At 43.6% G+C, this 24682-nt stretch overlaps 1 protein-coding gene across 3 annotated transcripts in view; it reads right to left on the bottom strand.

Annotated features, from left to right (window-relative positions):
• The window catches only part of LOC137380227 (ubiquitin-like modifier-activating enzyme 1), a 360351-nt gene that overhangs the window by 168567 nt on the left and 167102 nt on the right, over positions 1 to 24682 (bottom strand). For all 3 annotated transcript variants that reach the window (XM_068052057.1, XM_068052058.1, XM_068052059.1), the window contains exon 16: positions 9673 to 9737. In XM_068052057.1, the coding sequence (XP_067908158.1) occupies positions 9673 to 9737 (65 nt within the window). The remainder of the gene's footprint in view (positions 1 to 9672; positions 9738 to 24682) is intronic.

Here is a 24682-nt window from a genome sequence, read left to right as displayed (position 1 = left end):
AGAGTTGGGAACATCAAATATCTCTGCACTGGTGCTTGTAATTAAAGTGTTAAATGAAAATGCATGTTTTGGCAGCTTATGATGGTGGTGAAGAATGACAATATTCAATGAAATATTTCAACTAGAATTGAACGACACAGCTGAAGGATTAAAGGAGCTGGATATAAATCTTCGTAGCTTGCAATTTTAACATGTTATTTTCATGCTGCTATGTGAAAAGTGGGTGAAGAATAGAGAGCAAGTGAAAGAGAGACTGAAAAATAATATCCCAAAAAGCTATAGATTAAATAATTCTGTTTCATTTCTGTGCACTGAAAATTGGGTTTTCTTGGCCTTTAAGAGGAGGCGACTAAGAGGTAATCTTATAAAGCTAAACAAGATCATTAAGGAAATAAAAAAAATTACCCCAACATATTACTCTACACTGCAGGGGTAGAACTAGGGAACAGTGGTTTAAATTAGAGAAGGGTATTTTTAGAAAATTCCTTTTTACACAGAAGAGTGGAATAGATTTGGAGATAGAGTAGCGGAGGCAAAATCCTCAGAATCGTTTCTGAAGCAATTGGGTGCGACAGCAGATTAGATAGGATCTGTGTGGGTGGCTAAAGTAAGATGGGCTTAATGGCCTTCCTCATCCGTAATCATTTTGTGCTCTTGTTTTGGTCAAAATGTATACACAGGTTCTGCTGCTGAGAGGACATGACATACATCATTGAAGTGGTTAAATTAATGGCTGTCAACTGGACTTGGCTTTGTGGCAAAGAACTCCCATCTCGAATCATACAATACGCTCCCATGTAATGGTAAGTAACCAATGGGTAGGTCCAGTACAAACACACTTTGCCACAGTGAGTACAGGCAGCAGTCAAGGGTACAGAGGAAAACCTATTCGAAGAACGGCAGTGTGAAAAAGCGATGGAGTGAGAAAGAAGGCAAGCGAGTTTTGTCTTGCACCATTCATAATCTCAGGATATCACAAGGTGCTTGACAGCCAACGAAGTGCTTTTTGACATGTAGTCATTGCAGTAATGTGGAATCTGTGCAAAGCAATGCCCCACAAATAGCAATGTGATAATGACCAGGTAATCTGTGTCTTTTTTTTTTAAGGTGTTGGTCAATGGATAAATATTGGCCAGGACATCAAAAAAGAGAGGGAGACACACTCATACATTTATGTAAACCTATCGATGCTGTCCTGTACATTATAAATCTATATATTAAATATTTGAAAAATGAAAAACACACAATCTAATGTGTATACACAGATGAGAATGTATCCCCATTTAACTCGCTACACCTTGTATCACAAGGTGGTTTAACACTGTTTATTCCTTCACTGACTACCTGTGCCAAGGGAGAATGGTTGGGCCTAGGACACTACTCTGAGGAACTCCTGCAGTGATGTCCTGGGACTGAGATGATTGACCTCTTATGCTGCAAATGCTGATGACGAGCTCTCAACTTCCACTTTCCTGAAAGCAGCTTCCTTAACATTTTCATGGGCTGATTCATGTCCTTACCCAGTCTGGTCTTTATGAGACTCCACTTTCATACCAATGTGGTTGATTCTTAACTGGCCTCAGCTGTGTCAAACTGTTTTAGTTCACAGCAGTGACACACAACCTTCTCAGGACAACTCAGCATGAGCATTAAATGCTGGCCTTGCTCACTTCCCAAAAATTATTTAAAAAATGACAAACGCCTTGACTTTATTGGCAGTGTATAGAAGAGAAAAGCCATCACACGGGCGTCGGTGACTTAACTGTCCTGCCAAGCAAGCTCATAAGCCACTTTAGGTGGCTCAGTTGGTAGCACTCTTGCCTCTGAGTCATAAGGTTCTGGGTTCAAGTCTCAGTCCAGACCCTGAATACAAAATCCAGGCTGACATTCCAGTGTAATACTGAGGGAGTGCTGCACTGTAAGAGGTACCATCTTTCAGATGAGACATTAAACCAAGTCTACACTCTTGGGTTTGTGAAAAGGAGCAGTGGAGTTATCCCAATGTCCTGCCTAATTTTTATCCTTCAATCATCACAGAAACCAGATTATCTGGTCATCAGACTGTTATTTGTGGGAGCCTGCTTTGTGCAAATTGGCTGCCACGTTTCCTACAACAGTGACTACACTTTTAAAAGTACTTCATTGGTTGTGAAGCACTTTGGGACTTCCTGAGGTCATTAAAAGTCCTATATAAAAGCAAGTCTTTCTTTCTTTTCACTCATTTGCAACCAAGGATGAGCACAGTGGTGCAGTGGTTAGCACCGCAGCCTCACAGCTCCAGCAACCTGGGTTCAATTCTGGGTACTGCCTGTGAGGAGTTTGCAAGTTCTCCCTGTGTCTGCGTGGGTTTTCTCCGGGTGCTCCGATTTCCTCCCACAGCCAAAAAGACTTGCAGGTTGATAGGTAAATTGGCCGTTATAAATTGCCCCTAGTATAGGTAGATGGTAGGGGAATATAGGGACAGGTGGGGATGTGGTAGGGATATGGGATTAGTGTAGGATTAGTATAAATGGGTGGTTGATAGTCGGCACAGACTCGGTGGGCCGAAGGGCCTGTTTCAGTGCTGTATCTCTAAAAATAAATAAATAAATGCTGGCCTTGCCAGCAAAGCCTATATCGCGTGAATGAATTTAAAAAGAAAATCAATGGAGTACAGTCAATGGCAGGATCACCCTGATCGCTGCAGTGCTGTGATAAAAAAGCATCTCCGAGTGCTAATCGACCTCCTACCACTGCACTAGACCAAACTCCAGACGTAAATGCATGATCCTGCTGTTAGTATTGCCTCTTTCTTTTATCACCTCTCCAAAAGCTGAGAATTAGGAAGAAAGCTCAGTACCAGAGAAGCTGCAGTCCCCTGATTAGGACTTGTTTCCTCCCCCCCCCCCCCCACCCTTGCAGCTTCCAAGCCATGGACCTAGTCCACTGGGGATAGGCTTGGCAGACTGGACTGCATGAACTCATTTCACAACTTCTCAGAACAAAGCTCATTTAAGAACCTGTCTCTCTGTGCTGGTGGAGACGGCAGTGAGTGAATGCTCAAAATGAGTTGCAGATGTGCAGCTCACAAGAGCAGAAAGAGGAAACGGGTATCATTTAGTGGCTGTCCAACTCAAAATTAACTATCTTGCTTCCAGCCACTTTGTTCTGTATTCCCCCCGACCCTGTCTGGCAACAGTGAAAATCTGGAGTGAATTTAGCCGATGAAGAGCAGCTGAAGGTCTTCTTGCTGTTGTCTATCTTTCAATTTTTAAATTGTTTCTCTAGTGGTTCTCCCCCTTGTAATCTGCCTCTTGCTATTTGCTCTCAGCCAGGCTGAATGGTGCTTTCAAACAAAGCAGTGACTTAAAAGCGGATAGATTATATGGCAAGTGGGCAAAATGGTGTGGTGTGCCACAGTGCCAGCGTGCACTGCCACTCAGCGCCGTGACGTGGGTTTCAGGCCCTCGATCCTTCCCCCTACCCATCACCCACCCCCCCACCGATGTGTTGACCTCCTTGTCTCAGTAAAGGGGAGGCCAGAAGGTTTGCTGCAGGAAGAGTTGGAAAAATCTGAGGGAATCAGTCACTCTCCCACACTTCCCGGTGACCGTTTCCATGGCGATATCATCACGGGCCTCGGATTTTGCTCTTGGGTGCAGCCAACTTGTGGGATGGGAGGAAAGGATGTGATATTACAACACCAATAACCTGGGACTGGGAAATTCTGGGATCACACAGTCAAAACTTTAGGGGAAAATAAAAGTGAAAGAAAAACACATTTGAACCTTCCACATGGAGCACAGAATCACCATTTTATTCTTTTATTTTATTATGATGCATATACGATGATAGCATGCCTGAAAGGGCTTAATTATTCTTTCAGGCATGCTAACGTCTCAGACAGGTTTTCAATTTCTCCTGCAGGAAGTTCTCATTATAAAGCCCTGATCATAAAGTTTTAACAGACTTTGCAAACTCTACATTTCCAGTTTCTGCCTCTGCTTCAATGCAACTAGATATTGGAGTCATGGCCATCTACGGAGGAAGCTCAAACTGTGCAGATGCCAGACAAGTTACAAGTGTTTTGTTTACATGATAACTTCCTGATTAAAAGCGAGGCATAAAATGGAGCCCATTTTAGAAATACATGCCTTCAGAACAAGCAGGCGTGCGACAGCATCTTATTTGGGTGGCCAGAGTGTGAAGGAACGGAAGAACATTGGACAATCCCATTGTCAAGTAGAAACACCCTTCCATGCCCTCAAATCTTGCGATCTTTCCCCTTTCCTATTCTATTCCATTCTTTCCACTTGATCCTTCCTAATCACTGAAGGTGCATTTCCCAACAAACCCAGTCTGAGGGCTACACCTGCAGATCCTTTCCCTATGGAAAGGAGACATCAGCGGGGACAGGGCACAGGACTTTCACTGGGTAGCAGCATGCCCAAGGGTATAGTGTCTTGTACATGACACCCTTTGTGGCCAACCTACACCCCTTTTGTGTAGAGTATTCCAATATAGAGTGCTAATGGTTTTTGGTGGCACTCTTGACGAATGATATCTTTCAACAGTCGTATGTCATGATTCAAGCCATCTGTGTGCCACAAGGTGCAATGTGTGCAACTGCAGTATTCAGTTTTTTGGTTACATCTCGGAGGCTTACTTTTGTTCTTTCATGGGATGTGGGTATTGCTGGCAAGGCCAGCATTTGTTGCCCAATCCTAATTGCCCTTGACAACTGAGTGGCATGCTCAGCCATTTCAGAGGGCAGTTAAGAGTCAACCACATTGATCTGGGCCTGGAGTCACATGTAGGCCAGACCAGGTAAGGATGGCAGATTTCCTTCCCTAAAAGGACATTAGTGAACCAGATAGGTTTTTAATGTCAAATCGATGATAGTTTCATGGCACCAATTCTGATACTAGCTTTCAATTACAAATTTTTTCTTCATTAATTGTATTCATCAATTAATTCAATTTAAATTCCATTAGCTGCCATGATGGGATTTGAACCATTATCCCAAAGGCATTAGCCTGGGACTCTGGCTTACTAGTCAAGTGACGTGACCACTACACCACCATCTCCCCTATTCTGGTTTGTGGTATGTGTGCCAGGCTCAATATTAATAATAAAAGCAAAATACTGCGGATGCTGGAAATCTGAAATAAAAACAAGAAATGCTGGAACCACTCAGCAGGTCTGGCAGCATCTGTGGAAAGAGAAGCAGAGTTAACGTTTCGGGTCAGTGACCCTTCTTCGGAACTGAGTTCTGATGAAGGGTCACCGACCCGAAACGTTAACTCTGCTTCTCTTTCCACAGATGCTGCCAGACCTGCTGAGTGGTTCCAGCATTTCTTGTTTTTATTTCAATATTAATAATGTCTGAAAAGGTAGGTATATTGTCATGTGCACACTTCCTTGTACCATAAAACTCCTTCCTCGTTTGTTCCTAGGTCCTAGGGAACTGCATTTACTCACAGTGCGATCTCCATCCAGGTAGTTTACAACTGTACTGTCACAGAACTGTGCCCTCGTGCTCTGAAGGAGGCCACTCTCCTTTGCTACACTTCTGCACGACCTCCAAAGCATCGTGGTAAAAGGATGAGTTTTCCCCAACATTCGTGCACGTGCTCTTTTTCCCAAGCTGTGGCTCAGTGGGTAGCACTCTCACCTCTGAGTCAGAAGGTTGCAGATTCAAGTTCCATTCTACAGGCTTGAGAATGTAACCCAGGCTGACACTCCAGTGCAGTACTGAGGGAGCGCTGCACTGTTCAAAGTGCGGCCTCTCAGAGGAGATGTTAAACTGAGGCCGAATCTGCCCTCTCAAGAGGATGGGAAAGATCCCACGGCCCTCTTTTGAAGAGTTAGAAGAGTCCTCTCTGGCCAATACATACCCTCAATCAACATCACTAAAAACTGATCATCTGGTCACATTGCTGCTTGTGCAGGTGAAGTGGGGGGTGATGGGAGAGGGGGTCTTTTGTTGCACAAATTGATTGCCATGTTTCCTACTTTGCAGCAGTGATAATGCTTCAAAAGTACTTCATTGGCTCGAAAGCATGTTGGGACTTTGGGGTAGTGAAAGGCGCTACATAAATGCAAGCTCTTCTACAAACTCTGGAAACAGTTCTCACTAGTTGGTGCAGAGATAAAATTATTTTTACATTACTAAAATGCAACATGCATTTCAAAGTAAGCAGCAGCCCTTTAAAAACTGCTGTCTCTCTGGATTTCCTATTCATTTACAAGGAGTCTATTAAATTGAGGTGCAGTATGAGGATTGATGTGGGAGTCAGTGGAACATAGCATTCGATGAGGCCTGTACTTGCCCTTCCAGCATTAGTATGCCTGTGCCATGGGTGGGTGCAAACTGATTTTGGTAGCTTGGTGAAATGGGGCCTAAGCCTGGTTACTTTATATACAGTCTGTATTGTAATTGGAGAGGGTGTTACCAACCAGAGCACACCTCAGTGGCTCCTGTTATTGTGGTATTCTTCAGAAGTACTAAGAATGACCACATGAAGACAATAACTACACAATCAGATACAGCATACGTAGCACAACCAAACACTAATCTCCCACATTGTTCCCTTGCAGGTGAGACTCCCTCCTTTTTTGCTTTTAGGTTCTTTCTTTATGTCCCCTTTGCTGGGCTTCTCTTTGCAATATCCTACCCAATGCTAAGCAACTGTCCGGCTTGCCCGAACATTCCCAGTCAACTCTGCAGCTGGCCATACAGGAAGTGCATTAGAGCCGGTTGGAAAATCATTATTTACTCTTCCCTTTGCTCCACCCAACACCTCTCCATAGTGACGGCGGGGGGGGGGGGGGGGGGGGTGAAATTAGAGCTGAGTATGTGGAGAGTGGGGTCATCCTCCCATTGTGTGGTGCCATCACACTTTAAAATCTCTCTCAAATGAAATGCTTGTGGAAACGTAACAATGCCATGTGTTCAAGATACTTCTGTAGGTTTGTGAACAGTGTAACATGCAACGACAGATTTGCTGATGAAATTACATTATCAGCCCGAGTCCTGATCACCTTCCCCAACTCGCCATTGCTAAACTTGGTCAACTGATATTTTTAAAAATAAAATGAAGGTCAAAATATGATAGCTCAGACTGACACAGGTGGAGAAAGAAATACTTGCATTTATATAACGCCTTTCATGACTTTCACCGCCAATTAAACACTTTTTGAAGTGTGGACACTGTTGTAATGTAGGAAATGTGACAGCCAATTTGTGCACAGCAATCTCCAATAAACAATGTGATAATGACGTGATTATTTTTGTGATGTTGGTTGAGGGATAAATATTGGTCAGGACACGGGGGAGAACTCCCCTGCTCTTCATAATAGTTTCACGTCCAGCTGAGGGGGCAGACAGGGCCTCGGTTTAACGTCTCCTCTAAAACACAGCACCTCTGATGGTGAAGCACTCCCTCAGTACTGCACTGAAGTGCCAGCCTGCATTATTTGCTCAAGACTCTGAAGCGGGACTTGAAGTGGGACTGAAATGGGAAGGCGGTGGCATAGTGGTAATGTCACTAGTCTAGTAATCCAGAGCCCCAGGCTAATGCTCTGGGGACATGGGCTCAAATCTCACCACGGCAGATGGCGAAATTTGAATTCAATTAATAAATCTGGAATTACAAAGCTAGTTTAGTGGTGATCATGAAACGATTGTCGATTGTTGTAAAAACCCATCTGGTTCAGTAATGTACTTTAAGGAAGGAAATCTGCTGTCCTTACCTGGTCTGGCCTACATGTGACTGCAGACCCACAGCAGTGTGGTTGACTCTTAACTGCCCTCTCCAATGGCCTAGCAAGTCACTCAGTTGTACCGACCCACTACAAAGTCTAAGAAACGCAATGAAACCAGACGGACCGAGGCATTGGAAACGACAACGGCAAACCCTGCCCTGTCAACCCTGCAAAGTCCTCCTTACTAACATCTGGGGGGCCTGTTTGTCATTTCACCATAAGGTAAATCTCTGCTGTCATTTGTGACAGTTAGTGACAGTATGAAATGGTCACTGACACTACTGTGAATCATAGAATTACTCGTGACTAATGCCCAACTGGCACATGCAAGACAGTTGCTGCTTGGCCATTAGGGTTGGCCAGCTCAGATTGGATGCCTCCTGGGAGGTTTCATTGTAAAGTGGGGCAGCACTGACCTTACAGTAGCGTTGTTAAGTCCCAGCGATGGCTGAGAGGGGGCAAGAATTGCCTTGTTGTTTCAAATATCAGCCGGACTATAGAATTTCCTGGAGTGTAGAAAACTAATGAGAAGCTGATAGCAAGATGAATCCCATTCACTGATCGATGTTCATTTGGAGAATTCCCAATGCAATTTCTCCCAGGTTTGCTTACAGCAGTGATTAATCGGCAATTCCTGGAGACTCCAGGGCAATCTTGGGAGGGTTGGCTTCCCTATCTGTTACAGCAGCTAAACTCTCCAAGCTGGGTCACACTGGGGAGTTGCTCTGTCTTTCTGCACAGGCACCTCATCTCCCTCCAACCCCAACCCCTGGAGGGACCTTGTTGTGCGCAAATTGGCTGCCGCGTTTCCTACATTACAAGTAACTACACTTCAAAAGAACTTCACTGGCTGTAAAGTCCTGAGCTTGTGAAAGATGCTAAATAAAAGAAAGTCTTGTCTTGCTGATACCATCTTGTGGAGTGTATTCTGCATTTTGCATACGTTATGAATGCATTTTATGAGGAGGGGTCTGACTCCGTGGAATAGATGGGTGAGGATTTCAGATTTTTAAAAACCTGTGTCAAATTGGGTGCCAGTGGAAAGGTTATATCCACAAGGTCAGATAAACAGAGGGAAAACATAAGCAAAGGAGCCAGGATGGGGAGAAAGAAAATGCACACAAATCAAAAGTACTGAATTATGGCTGTTTGACAGTTACAGTGTTTATTGAAGTTCCGCCTACTTAACTTACTGTCAAAAGACGAGATAAACAATCCCTTCAGTAAACTGTTAGGTTGAAACTATTACCTTTTTAAGACAATTTCTTAGTTCAGATTCAGATGGAAAATAAACTGCAGGCCTCAGCAGGGCCCTGGGCAGACTCAAGGACATGCCATATTTGGGCACCAATCCCAATGAAGAGAACTTTATTACAGTAAGAATAGCAGAGGAAAGCCAAACAACTTTGACTTGTATTTACTTTAGCTAGTTCCTGCCTGGAGACCCAGACATATTTGACAGTTCCAGATGGGGAGGCTACCTCGGCTCTCTTCCTCCACACCCCCTTCCTGCCTCCCCCCTTCTCCCTCCCTCTTCCAGCCCACTCCACTCCCCAGCCCTTCACTCCTCTCCCATTTTCCTGCCGGACCCATCTCCACACTACCCCGCGCCCCCCCAACCTCCAGTTACCTTCAGGACTTACTTCTGCCAGGAGAAAAACCCTGTACTTTTTTTTTTACTTCAGTCGATGGTAGGGAAAATAAATCTCCACATGGAACTGTAACCTGAAAGCGTTTTGCAAAATGCACTGAAAACACTCTAATTAATTAATTAATTCTGTCTCATTGCAGAGACACAAATCAAATTTAATTTACTCCCGTGACTGGTTTCATTAGGTGTTATCTCCTTGGTTTTAGACAACTTCTCTTTCACAAAAACAGACCCAGATAAACTTGGGAACAAAATGATGCAAAAAAAATACTTACCCTAAATACTTGTTGACGTTTTCTGCTGGCTGTTTGAACAATCCTTCAAACTCGTCCCGGGCCCACTACAAACAAAAACATTCAATACTTCAATGCCTGGTGATAGGGTAAAATTACAGCAGTCACTCACACAATCACAGAATTGTTACAGCTCAGAAGGAGGCCATTCGGCCCATCATGTCCGTATCAGCTCTCTGAAAGAGCAATTCCCTCAGTTCCATTTCCCCCCCCTCCCCCTGCACATTCTTCCATTTCATATAACTGTCTAATTCCCTTTTGAATGCTTAAGTTGAACCTGCCTTCACCACGTTCTCAGGCAGTGCATTCCAGACCTTAACCACTCACTGCGTGAAAAAGTTTTTCCTCATGTCACTTTTGCTTCTCTTACCAAATACTTTAAACCTGTGCCCTCTCATTCTCGATCCTTTCACGAGTGGGAACAGTTTCTCTCTATCTACTCTGTCCAGACCCCTCATGATTTTGAATACCTCTATCAAATCACCTCTCAATCTTCTCTTCTCCAAGAAATACAGTCCTAACTTCTCCAATCTATCTTCATTACTGAAATTCCTCATCCCTACAACCATTCACGTGAATCTTACCACTCCTGGTAGCTCAGTGGGTGAACGCATCACCTGGTGTATCTTTAGTTTAGTTATACAACACTGAAACAGGCCCTTCGGCCCACCGAGTCTGTGCCGACCATCAACCACCCATTTATACTAATCCTACACTAATCCCATATTCCTACCACATCCCCATGTCCCTATATTTCCCTACCACCTACCTACACTAGGGGCAATTGCTAATGGCCAATTAACCTATCAACCTGCAAGTCTTTGGCATGTGGGAGGAAACCGGAGCACCCGGAGGAAACCCACGCAAACACAGGGAGAACTTGCAAACTACGCACAGGCAGTACCCAAAATTGAACTCGCTGGAGCTGTGAGGCTGCGGTGCTAACCACTGCGCCACTGTGCCGCCCATTCATATTAGTTGGGCCCAAAAATACCCTTTTACTTCAATTTGTTCAAAAGATCTTATCATCATGCACGTAAGAAGCATAGCCAGTGTTAAAGAGGCAGTAGACTCATGGATAAGTATTTGAGAAACACATGACCCATGATGCTCATGATGTCAATGATGTCATGGTGTTGCTCAGCACCATGTGCTGGGATGGACCAAGGATTAACGGCACACCACTACGTTCAATCTCTGTTGCGTGAGGAAGCACTATGTCCCAGCGTGGGCTGGGGGAATGGAAAATTGGGAAGTCCTTAAAGGCATGAGTGGTCTCTTTCACCTCTCAAAGTGAAAAGCCAAGTAAAGCAAAATAAGGCAAGAAGGTTTTGGGAAATATAGCAAACCACCCGTGGATAAAATAGGAAATCAAAGTCAAATCAAAGCTGTGTCGTACACATACCACAATAGTGCAACAAGGATTCTGCTCTATTCCTCTATCTCCACTGAGAAAGAGAGATAGAAAGAAAGTGAAAAATGAAAGAACAAGAGAAAATAAACAATAGGCGGAAAGGCAGATAAAAGGCGGAAAGGCAGACACACACACTTGTATTTATATAGCACCTTTCTCACACTCAGGATGTCCCCAAGCACTTTACAGCCAATTAAGTACTTTTTAGACTATAGTCACTGTTGTAATGTAGGAAACCGCATTATAGAAAGGATGTGGAAGCTATGGAAAGGGTGCAGAGGAGATTTACTAGGATGTTGCCTGGTATGGAGGGAAGGTCTTACGAGGAAAGGCTGAGGGACTTGAGGTTGTTTTCGTTGGAGAGAAGGAGGAGGAGAGGTGACTTAATAGAGACATATAAGATAATCAGAGGGTTAGATAGGGTGGATAGTGAGCGTCTTTTTCCTCGGATGGTGATGGCAAACACGAGGGGACATAGCTTCAAGTTGAGGGGTGATAGATATAGGACAGATGTGAGAGGTAGTTTCTTTACTCAGAGAGTAGTAAGGGCGTGGAACGCCCTGCCTGCAGCAGTAGTAGATTCTCCAACTTTAAGGGCATTTAAGTGGACATTGGATAGACACATGGATGAAAATGGAATAGTGTAGGTCAGATGGTTTCACAGCTCGGCGCAACATCGAGGGCCGAAGGGCCTGTACTGCGCTGTAATATTCTAATTCTAATTCTAAACATGGTAGTCAATTTGCACACAAGGTCCCACAAACAGCAATGAAATAACTGAACAGATTATCTGTTTTCAGTGATGTTGGTTGAAGGACAATTGTTGGTGAGGACACCCAGTGAACTCCACTGCTTTTCCCTGCATCGTTTACATCCATTTGAGAGGACAGACAAGGCCTTGGTTTACCATCTCATCCAAAAGCTGGAACTGCTAACAGTGCAGCACCCCCTCAGTACTGCACTGAAGTGTCAGCCTTATTAAATGGGGTAGTAACATAAAAGCAAAGAAAATATGCTCCTTCTCACTTATCCTAACATTAATTACACGCAAAGGAAACAAAGTAATAGAAGCCGGTTATAAATTCCATTTGAAAACCATCATTTGTAGAGGACGTTAGTTCCCATTTGTTTAAATCAGACTGATCTGGGCCTTGGATATTTGACACACACCAAGCTCTGCACATAAACACAGACTTCCCATCATCAGCCAAGAGGCTATCTTGACAGAGGCAGTCTACATCAGGGAGTACTTTCAAATAAATGTACATTTCACATTGAACCTTATCCTACGCTGCTCCTTTAATGTTTACAAAGCACTACAGCTTTAAGAATAGTTTCCTCTAGAGTCCAATTAACCCCATAGATACCAGTTATGTGGTTGAATATGTAGTCGCATGAGAGGAGTTTTCAAACAAAAGCAATGGATTAGGATATGGACAATTTACTTGGTAGTGAGATCTTTATTGCTTTATAGTGTTGAAGCTTGCTCTTCCTCTCAGTGTTTCACGACTGGAAGGGTTTTTCTCCTCCCTCTCTATTCTTGCTCTTTTGCTCCCTCATCTTAGGTCTTCTTGTGAATCCGCTCCTCAGGCTTCTGATAACTGTGCCCTTCAACCAGGCACCAAGAGGGGCACAAGACAGTGGGTGTGGGTAACTTGGCATGAGTGCTGTTTAGTCTTGGAATGAATTCTGCTTTCACTCTGACGCTTTTATTTCAAAGATTCAAAGATTTTTAGTTTCAGATTTCATTCAATAAAATAGTCCAAATATTCAGTCTCAATTTTCTGTTCCAATGCTCAGGATAAATGCAATCAAAATGCAATTTTAATGTGTGTAGTTTTTCCATTTTTGAAGAACTTCAAAATTTATATTTCAGCTGAAAAGCCAGAATCGTCACACAGCGCAAGAAATATCGTAAAACAATGAACAGGATTTGAAGGACAAAGATTTTATTCTTCTATTTCAACTTTTGCTAAATTTGTGGACTCAGTATTGATGAGATCAAAGAGATCAGCTGAGGTTTGGTCTTGTGTTTCTGTTTTGGAATTTTACTCTACCCAAGATGATGTTCCAATTTTAATTTTTACAGAAGAATACACATTCAACTTCACCCTTAATTTCGACACTGAAAATTTAGCTAATTGCCATCTGATAAACAAACTTCAAGGATAGACCTCCAAGACATCTACTACAGTTCCACTTACTGTCTACCCAGGAGGGGCGGCACAGTGGCGCAGTGGTTAGCACCGCAGCCTCACAGCTCCAGTGACCCGGGTTCAATTCTGGGTACTGCCTGTGTGGAGTTTGCAAGTTCTCCCTGTGTTTGCGTGGGTTTCCTCTGGGTGCTCCGGTTTCCTCCCACATGCCAAAGACTTGCAGGTTGATAGGTTAATTGGCCATTAGCAATTGCCCCTAGTGTAGGTAGGTGGTAGGGAAATATAGGGACAGGTGGGGATGTGGTAGGAATATGGAGTTAGTGTAGGATTAGTATAAATGGGTGGTTGATGGTCGGCACAGACTCGGTGGGCCGAAGGGCCTGTTTCAGTGCTGTATCGCTAAAAAAAAAATCAACAATTAAGTCTTAAGCTCTGACAGTGTATTAAGGACAAGCATTCAGCTTCTCCATGCTGGAAGGCTTCTATATTCAGAGGTAGTGGACAGTCAACCCCACTTGAACACAGTGGTGCATTGTTTCAAAGACCAGCTGCTTCTTAACCCAATTCAAGTGTTTGTGATGAGTCTTAGAATCATCCATTTTCGCATAAGTTTGGTTTTCAACCCAGGTTGAGTCCCATCTCGACAATGTGTGACTTGTACAATATGTACGCAAAATCTACATATTTATGGAACAGGCTATATATAGCAGTAAGTCGTGTCTCAGTTGCGGAGTGTGTTCTGGATTTTGTGCACCTCACAATGCACTCTTGCCTTTGAGTCACAAGGTTGTGGGTTCAAGTCCCACTCCAGGGACTGAAGCACAAAATGAAACCCGACATCCTAGTGCAGTATAGAGGGGGTGCTGCACTGTCGGCAGTGCACCTTTTGGATGATATTAAATCACGACCCCGTCTGCCCTCAGGTGGATGTAAAGAAAACCCATGGCGGTATTTCAAAGAAGAGCAAGGGAGTTCTCCAAGGCGTCCTGGCCACTATTTATCCCTCATCCAACACCACTAAATTAGACTATCTGGTGCTATTTGTGGGAGCTTGCTGTGCCCAAATTGGCTGCCACGTGTCCTATATTACAACAGTGACTATACTTCAAAAGAAGTATTTAATTGGCTGTAAACTGCTTTAAGACATTCTGAAGTTGCAAAAGGCGCTATATAAATGCAAGTCTTCCTTCATTAAAAATAAGCAAAAACCTTTTATCCCACGTTGGTAACTTCATCAGAACATCTTTGTTCATAAAACACATCCAGATGTAAACAGCTGCTGGCAATGTTACCGTACAATCGCTTCAATGAGTTGGCGCCTTCATTAAAATAACAGAGAGAGGTCATTTGATACAAACACGGAGTGTTGCAGAAAAGCTCAGCGCCCTCAACACCACCAGTAATGGGAAAGACAAACTCTGACCTCAACTCAACTGAGATGATCAAAAGATTAAATAACTCAATATTAACAAAAATAATGGAGTGCTTAAGGTATCAGCAGATCATCCAGTTGTGGGTAATTAAGTAAGTGACTCAAACTTATCCTTCAATATGGAAGCAGATCTTTTGATAGTGTTCAGTCTTGCAGCTTGGTTAATCTCGGAACAGGCTGGAAAATCTGAATACCCCACAAAAAAACCAATTGGAAGTGCGTTTAAAAAATTGGGTATTTTTTTGCTCCTTTATTTAGGTCAATGTGCTTCCCTCCGACCTGAATGCATCGACTCTTGGCTGGGAAAGGATTTCATGGGCATTGTTCTCACTCCTGTACCTTGCTCATGCCTACAGGCAAGTCTAAACTGTGGATATTGGCACACTGCTCAACCAGTCAGTGATTTACCAAGCCGAGTCAGATGACTACCCTTACATGATGGTCACTTGCTTCCAGCAGGAGTTGCTGTGTACCCACAAGGAGTAAGGATGGTCCCCATTCTGTTCCATGGCTTCTTGAAGCCAATTCGAGCATCCTACTTTTAAACAGAATACACGCTCCATCTTGCCCAACACAGCTGTCAATCTCAGTAACATATTTTCATTGCTTGACATCTTGGTATGCAATTCCAGAGTTTGATAACCTGCCTTGTTTGAAAATAGGGAAGTGTTTTGGAGTTTTTAAGGAAATCAATCTGGGGGCGTTCACGCTGCATACTAAAAGCATCCACTGCATGTTGCCCAAATTCACTGACATTTTATTTCATTTTATAAACTCATGCAAGACTCTAGCTAGAGTCAGTTCCTCTCAGCTTCATCTATCGAGACCCTTTAAATCATGCAACTTCATTGCATATTAAACAATAAGAGTCAGTTATACAAAACTGCCACTGGGTCAGTATCTATACGAGGGGATATGGAGCAGGTGGGGTTGGGAGGAGATATACAAAATACACATCCAGCTCCTGGGTTGTTTTCTGCCCAGAGACATGCATGTAAAGAATACTACTCACTGAAAGCCCCTTAAACCTCAATGTTGAGCAAGTCAACGCAAGCTCCGTCTCTTTACGCCACAATGCATGTAAAACTCAAGTGAGAGTGTCTGCCAGAGCTGCTCTGGCTCTTCATGCCTGCAGTACTGCCCGCAGTCAATCACGGTCCTAAACTTGTGAGCCGTGCTGCTCCTTATGCGTCAATGTGTGTCAAAGAAAAAGTTTCACGCTGATGCAAAAAGTGGCAGCATAACTGGCCCATCAAAGTGAAATTGCAGCTCCCTGTTGATGAAAGGGTTAACCCCTGAATCTGGAGGAAGAGCTCAAAAGAAAGGCAATTAAGTCGAGAAATATCATTCACAGTCCATTTTTGGCCAGTGGCCTGCATTTGTTCTCAGGACACCGCGTGTCTGCTGGGCTCTAATGAGGAAATTTAGGAGAGATTAGGTATAACACGTACCATTAGGGAGGAGATGGTGGGGGAGGGGGAAGCTCCATGGCCAACTGTCGGAGCAGTGAGAGCAATGGTGCCACGCCATTTAAAAATCAGAACAGTGCAATGTATCTTTCCATTGCAGAAATCTCAGCATAATATTATGCTTCAGAAGTTTTACAGAGAGAGAGCGAGCGAGGGGGTGGGATTCCAATTTTTCAGTTTGATTTGAGTGCAGCCAGGGGAGACAGGAAATGAAATCAGACAATAACAAATAGTGAGCTGTGCCTGAGAACAAGCACTGAAACCAGCCAAGGTCAAGCCAGATTTTAATGTAACTTAACCAAATACCCACCACCAAAAAAAATAAGTTCTGTTGCTGTTTAAACATAGGCAGGAAGAGCAAATTTAATTAGCCCATTAGCAACAGCTGTACTTGTATACAGATTTACTAATAGTACCTTGTTCAGGGCTGGGTGTGCTCACAACCAACACGGCCCACTCTCACGCTGAGCTAATATTCGCCAAAAAAACCTTCCGTGATGAGATTTTGTTTGCCGTGGGAAAAACACAGACACTGATTAAAAGAAAAAGTAACTTAAAATGTTCTTACTCAGTCTTGTCAACCCGTCCCTTCACATCCCTCAGCACTTCTGCAGCACTGGGCCTCCTACCATTCAGGGTAATAATTAGTCATAGTCATAGAGTGACTATTAGAGTCTATGACTCGAATAATTACCACTGGTCTTTTAAAGAAAAACGTACCATGTCACGTTGAACGACATTTGAATTCCATTTGCCATTTTTTAAAGCCCCATTCGCCCATTTTATCAATGAAGATTTCTTTGGTCTTCTACGCAGGAACAAAAGAAATAAGATCTGGAACAGGCCATTGGCCCTTCGAGCCTGCAACATTCAACAAGATCATGTCTGATCTTCTACGACAACTCCAGCTTCCTGCACTATCTCCATATCCCTTAATTCCCGTAGCACCCAAAAAGTTATTGACTTTTGTCTTGATGTGGGGTAGAGAATTCCAACAATTCACAACAATTTGAGTGAAGAAAGTTCTCATCTCAGTCCTAAATGGCCAACCCCTTATTAAGAACATAAGAAATAGGAACTGGAGTAGGCAATTCTAAATAATTAACTATACTATGTTACATACTATGCTATTTTCATTTTATCTTCAAATTTCAGCACCACGCCCTTTAGGTCTGAATCCAAATCTTTGCTATAAAGGAAACAGAAAGTGGCTCCACCTGACCCTGGGTGGGACCACTAACGGCTTACAACTTTCACTTTTAAAAACTACTCTTAACTAATCTCTTCTACTCAAATTTTTAATCCAGTTTGCTATCCTCTGCCTAATCCGCTCCAGTAATCTGCCACATGGGACCTTGTTAAAGCCTTTCCTAAACTCTATGCACACTGCATCCACCATATTTCCCCCTTGAACATGTCTTTTGAAATTTGAGCTGGCTACTTCAAACTGTTTTCTCTTTATCCACATATGTGGTCATTTTAGCTTTAATTAATTAGAGACTCTAATTTTTTTCCCATCACACAAGTTAAAGTAACTGCCCTGTAATTACCTGGATTAGCATCTTCTCCCTTTTGAAAAATAGGTACTGCATTGGCCAATCTCCAGTCCTCTGGTATACATTGATACTCAATACAGACGTGAAATATCATTTTAGACCCTCTGCCATTTTTTGTGTGGAGTTAGAAAGTAAAGTAGAGATTCTTCATTGAAAATGTATTTCTTTCTTAGCCTGCTTATTGTTGTGCAAAATTCATAGCGTCATAGTCGTACAGCATAGAAACAGACCCTTCGGCCCAATGCATCCATGCTGACCATAATGCCTATCCATATTAATCCCACCTGCCTGCATTAATTCCATATCCCTTTATCACTTGCTCATTCAAGTACCTGTCCAGATGCCTCTTTAATGTTGCTACTGTTCCTGCCTCCACCACCTCCTCTGGCAGCTCATTCCAGATACCCACTATTCTTTGTGTGAAACATTTACCCCTTTGATCCCCTTTGAACCTCCTCCCTCTCACCTTAAATCAATGCCCTCTAGTGTTAGTCACCCCGACCATGGGAAACAGACTCTGGCTATCTACAATATCTATGCCTCTCATCATTTTATATACCTCTATCAAGTCCCCTCTCAGCCTCCTTCACTCCAGGGAAAACAGACCCGGCCTATCCAATCTCTCTTTATAACTCAAGCCCTCCAAACCAGACAACATCCTTCAGGGAACTATGTACTTGCATTCCAAGGTCTCTCTGCTCAACAACACTCCCCAGGGCCCTGCCATTCACTGTATATGTCCTGCCCTGGTTTAACTTCCCAAAATGCATCACTTCACACTTGTCTGCATTAAATTCCATTTGCCAATCCCTTGCCCACTTTCCCAGTTGATCTATATCCTGTTGTAACCTAAGACAAACTTCTTCACTGTCCACTATGCCACCAATTTTGGTGTCATCTGCAAACTTACTAATCATGCCCCCTACATTCACATCCAAGTCATTAATATATATGACAAACAACAGAGGGCCCAACACCGATCCCTGCGGTCACCGGCCTCCAATCTGAAAAACAACCCTCCACTACCACCCTCTGCCTCCTATCACCAAGCCAATTTTGTATCCAATTTGCTAGCTCACCCTGGATCCCATGTGTTAGAACCTTCCGGACCAGCCTACCATGCCGGACCTTGTCAAAGGCCTTGCTAAGGTCCATGTAGACAACGTCCACCGCCCTGCCCTCGTCAATCCCCTTGGTCACCTCCTCGAAAAACTAAATCAAGTTCGTGAGACATGGTTTCCCACGCACAAAGCCATGCTGACTATCCCTAATCAGACCTTGCCTTTCCAAACGCATATAAATCCTGTCTCTCAGAATCCCTTCCAATAACTTTCCCACCACTAATGTAAGGCTCACCGGCCTTATTAAAAAAAACTCCACCTTCTGAACCATACACAAATGTGCAAACTGTGCAAAGGAGGAAATTTTGCATATTCTATGCAGTAATTCTTTTATTCCCATGATGTGGGTGATGTTGGCAAGACTGGATTTATTGTCCATACCTATCTGTGCTGTGACGTCTCTTCTCCTCAAACTGCAGCAGAGGCTGTGGTGAAGACATTCCCACAACAGCAGGAAGACTCCGCTGCTCTTCTTTAAACAGTGGTATTTTTTATGTCCATTTGAGGGGGCAGCTGGGGCCTCTGTACAGTGTCTCACCTGAAAGATAGCACCTCTGACAGTGCAGCACTCCCTCAGTACTGCACTGGAGAGCCAGACTAGACTGTGTGCTCAAGTCTGTGGAATGGGGCTTGACTCACAACCTCCCGAGTCAGAAATGAGTGCACTACCACCGAGCTAAGATTGACACCTAAAACTGATGACACCTAACTGAGGCATCCAGGGGAGAGATGTCTCAGTCTGTGTTGAGTTAGCTGGTCTCAGCCAGGCATCTGTCATGGTGCCAGAACTGGTTTGCAATCTTGGGTTAGAGAGGGGAAAACCAGCCATTATTGTGTGAGAGAGTATCAGGGGCCTACATAGTCAGGCCTGACTAATAGCTTGTGTGCTAAACTAGCCTGAAAACATTTGCTATTGAGGCTCACATAATAGTCTCTTAGGAGGCAAACCAGAGAATGACTGATGCCAGTAGAACAACTGGTGCTGAAGGAGGGATGGGCCTTTATCAGGGTTGAGAAAACCAGTCTTGTCCCTGGCAAAGGTGAAGTGCCATGAGCACGGGATGATGTTCCCTTGCCACTGATGGATGAGGGGGAGTAAACAGCTCGTTTGCGGCCTGGCAGTGCTCAGTTTTGTTGTTGCTGTATTTTTTTTCCTCTCTCTAAATGGGAAACAGACTGCATAGGCACAAGCCAAGAATCCATGCAGTAACAGTATGCATTTCCTTCTTCAGAAACAATGATTGAATCCATACATGTTAGGGACTCATGAGAAATTTCTGAAGCTGTATAATCTACTGTAACAGTTTCCTCATCACATGCAGATGAAGGATAAAATGAATGCCAGAGAGATTTTTAAAAAATTCTTTCATGGGATGTGGACGTCGCAGGCCAGGCCAGCATTTATTGCCCATCCCTAATTGCCCTTGAACTGAGTGGCTTGCTAGGCCATTTCAAGGGCATGTAAGAATCAACCACATTGCTGTGGATCTGGTCAGACCAGGTAAGGACAGCAGATTTCCTTCCCTAAAGGACATTAGTGAACCAGATGGGTTTTTACAATAATCGACAATGGCTTCATAGCTATCATTAGACGAGCTTTAAATTCCAGATTTTTATTAATTGAATTCAAATCCCACCTTCTGCTATGGTGGGATTCGAACCCATGTCCCCAGAGCAATAACTGGGTCTCTGGGTTACTAGTCCAGTGACAATACCAGTGCACCACTGCCTCCCCTGTTTAATTAGTTCAATCCAAAATGTCAGACTTGGGACAAGCCTAAGGCTTGTGGATTCTGTGCCGCTTGCCCTGTGACAAGGAAATGAGTCCAAAAAAAAAAATCTGCCAAATCTGGAAAAGTGAAATAAAGGACTTGTATGTATATTGCAAGTTAGATAGAGAGAAACTATTTCTCCTAATGGGGGCAGAACTTTAAAATTAGAGCTAAGTCATTCAGAGGTGATGGTAGGAAGCACTTCTTCACACAAAGGATGTTGGAAATCTGGAACTCTTCCCCCTAACCCCACCCCAAATAAAAAAAGTTGAGAGGCTGGGGGAGGTGCAAGTGAAAATGTCAAACAGATTTTTGTGAAGTAAAGGTACAAGGGTTACAGAACCAAGACGGGTAGATGGAGTTGAGGTACAGATCAACTATGATGTAAATGGGCGAACAGGCGTGAAGGGATGAATGGCCTCCTCCTGCTCCTATCACACCCCTCAGAACGGCTCCAAGACATTTCACATTGGTTGAATTATTATGCAGTTACTGTGATAAATGGTCACTTTGTGAACATGAAGGTCCCGCAAACAAAAGCAAGATGAATGTTCAGTTTATCTGTTTTGTTGGTTGAGGGAATAATGCTGGCCAGGAGATCAGAAAGACTCCTTATGCTTCCTCAGTTCATCCAGGTGAATTATTAATATCCACCTCCATGAGGAGATGGGGCTCTCGATTTAAAGGACACTACCTCCAACAATCTAGCACTGCACTCAAGACTCAGCCTAGATTATGCATTTAGTGAAGTACAGCAACCTCTGCATTAGAGGTCAAGTGTGTTACTACGTGAGTCAAGCTGACACTTAAACAATCAGAATACCAAGCACTGGGAAATACATCAGTTATTCACTCAATAACTGAAAGAGAAAGGTTAACATTTCCTGTGTGTAGCTTGCACAGGTTCTGATAACTGGTGCACATTAATCCAGGCCTTCTCTTTCAGGTGCTGACTGACCTATTGTGCATGTCCAGTATTTTCTGCATTTCTTTTTTTTTAACGATAAAAAGGCACTTGATAAACCTTCTGAAATAGCTTATTCAGAGAGTAAATTCACTGGGAGTGAATTTCCGCAGAATTTCTAGGGTTTCAGCAGCTCTTCCGCCAAAGTTGGGAGAACCCCAGTAGAAATTCACCCCCATTTTATTTATCCCTGTCACCCAATGCACTTAGTTCAAGACCCATGTCCTTTGTTTGCGAACATCTCCCTACTCTGTAATTTCCTCCAGCCCCATGTTCCCGCACTTCTGAGTTGGGCCTCCTGTGCAGGCCTCTTCCCCTCACACTTTCCACGACACATTCAGAGGCACAGCCTTCAGTCAGCTATGCTCAACACTCTAGAACTCTCTCCCTAAAACCCTTCCCTTGCTCTCTTTTTTCCCCTTCAAAACCCTTCTTTTCCACACTCTTAGTTACCTCCCTGAGTTATATACCAACCACATAGTGGCTGCTTATTTTTGTCTTATAGAACATAGAACAGTACAGCACAGTACAGGCCCTTCGGCCCACGATGTTGTGCCGACCCTTTAACCTACTCTAAGATCAAACTACGTACCTACCCTTCATTCTACTATCATCCATGTACCTATCCAAGAGTCACTTAAATGTCCCTAATGTATCTGCTTCTACCACCACCGCTGGCAGTGCATTCCACGCACCCACCACTCTCTGTGTAAAGAACCTACCTCTGACATCTCCCCGAAACCTTCCTCCAATCACCTTAAAATTATGCCCCCTGGTGATAGCCCTTTCCGCCCTGGGAAAAAGTCTCTGGCTATCCACTCTATCTATGCCTCTCATCATCTTGTACCCCTCTATCAAGTCACCTCTCATCCTTCTACGCTCCAATGAGAAAAGCCCCAACTCCCTCAATCTTTCTTCGTAGGACATGCCCTCCAGTCCAGGCAGCATCCTGGTAAATCTCCTCTGCACCCTCTCTAAAGCTTCCACATCCTTCCTATAATGAGGTGACCAGAACTGAACACAATATTCCAAGTGTGGTCTAACCAGGGCTTTATAGAGCTGCAGCATAACCTCGCGGCTCTTAAACTCAATTCCCCTGTTAATGAAAGCCAACACCCCATACGCCTTCTTAACAACCCTATCAACGTGGGTTGTAACTTTGAGGGATCTATGGACGTGGACCCCAAGATCCCTCTGTTCCCCCACACTGCCAAGAATCCTGTCTTTAAGCCTGTATTCTGCATTCAAATTCGACCTTCCAAAATGAATCACTTCACACTTTTCCAGGTTGAACTCCATCTGCCACTTCTCAGCCCAGCTCTGCATCCTGTCAATGTCCCGTTGCAACCTACAACAGCCCTCCACACTATCCACAACTCCAGCAACCTTTGTGTCATCGGCAAACTTACTAACCCAGTCTTCCACTTCCTCATCCAAGTCATTTATAAAAATCACAAAGAACAGAGGTCCCAGAACAGATCCCTGCGGAACACCACTGGTCACCGAGCTCCAGGCTGAATACTTTCCACCTACTACTGTTGAGCACCTTGAGAGGTTTCCTACATTAAAGGTGATATATAAATACAAGTTGTCATTGAAACATCTCAAAGTGTTTCACTCAATTAATAACAATGACTGTTATTGACATCCATTCTGTACCAGCTATGTCCCACAGGCAGCAATGCGCAATCTGGCTTTGTTGGTTGAGGAAGGAATGTTGACCAAGACACTTGAACTGCCAGCTCTTCTTCATAAAGTGCCATGGATCTTATATGTCCCCTGAACTAGATGATTTTGGTTTAGAGTGGTCTGAAGGGGATCAAGGGGGAGGGGGAAAGAAGTTAGGAAAGTAGCACTTTCGTTTAGCTTAGTTTTAAACTATGTCAACCCTGACAGCATCAATAGGATAACTTCTGACAAAACATGAATCATTGTAATTTGCAACCCCAGAGGGCTGTGGATGCTCAGTGGTTTGGCATATTGAAGAGTGAGATCGATAGGTTTTTGGTCACAAAAGGAATTGATAGATATTGAGGTAGGGCGGGAACATGGAGTTGAGGTAGAAGATCAGTCATGATCTTATTGAATGGTGGAGCAGACTCAAGGGGCTGTATGGCCTACTCCTGCTCCCATTTTTTATGTTCTTAAAACATTAATATGTTGGTGAGGATGAGAAGTAATTAACCCAAGTGGCACAAGGCTGCAGATGGGTGTTCAGAATAAAGCCTCTAGTCTTATTCCCTCTCAAGGGTTTTTCTTTAGAACTAACTTGAGAACTTTGCAGTTGTGGAATAGGATAGTGTTGGGTGAGGGGATTGACCGACAGAAAACATCTTTGCCGAGGAGAATACAAACAAAGCCACATTTTGTGGGTACAACTTTTCTAAAACGAGGTCCATTTGCTTCTTTACCAGGAAAAGCAACTTCCAGTCCTCTCCAAGAAGCGTTTAAGCCAAGCCAGTGCTGACAAAAGGGTTAACTTTCCTGTCCATGCTACCCACAGTCGATTATGAAAAATATGTTAACCAGCGAGTGATGTTATTCATTCCAGTAACAGTGCATCTTGCAAGCCATTCTTGAACAGCGCATTCCAACACCATCTGCTGAGCTGGTTCCTGCACAGAATGAATTGATCACAGCTTCTAAAAATATCAGCTTTCACTCTATACAGAAACATTCCCAATTTTTCACTCAGACTTGCAAAACATGTTGTTTTATTAAAATTGTGAAAATGTGCGGCTGTGGCAAGGGCCAGATAGCTCTTGGAGGGCCAGTATTACCAACACCCACAACCCCACCACAACTGTGACTATTCAGGCAGGCTTACTTCACACGGAAATTGAGCAGACCCTGCAGAATTTAAATCTTCCTCTAGTCACCTGTTAAATGTGCTTACATTAAGTTGCTCTGCATGCTCTTTTAATGCAGTGTTAACTCAACTATTCTAAACAAGCCAACCACTATAGTAACGTACTGCTCAAAAGGAATTTTAATCAACCGCATTGAGCAATCTCTACCAGCGCAAATCAAGCCAAAGTGCAGCCATGATCAATAGGGCTCTCAAGTTTATCTCTGTTTTTAAAAGGTATTTTGGGGTGGAGGATGGCA

The sequence above is a fragment of the Heterodontus francisci genome, chromosome 19 (genome assembly GCF_036365525.1).
Source record: "Heterodontus francisci isolate sHetFra1 chromosome 19, sHetFra1.hap1, whole genome shotgun sequence".
Taxonomy (NCBI): Eukaryota; Metazoa; Chordata; class Chondrichthyes; order Heterodontiformes; family Heterodontidae; genus Heterodontus; species Heterodontus francisci.
The sequence above is the reverse complement of the archived record's forward strand: the minus strand, read 5'-3'. Positions and strand labels throughout refer to the sequence as shown.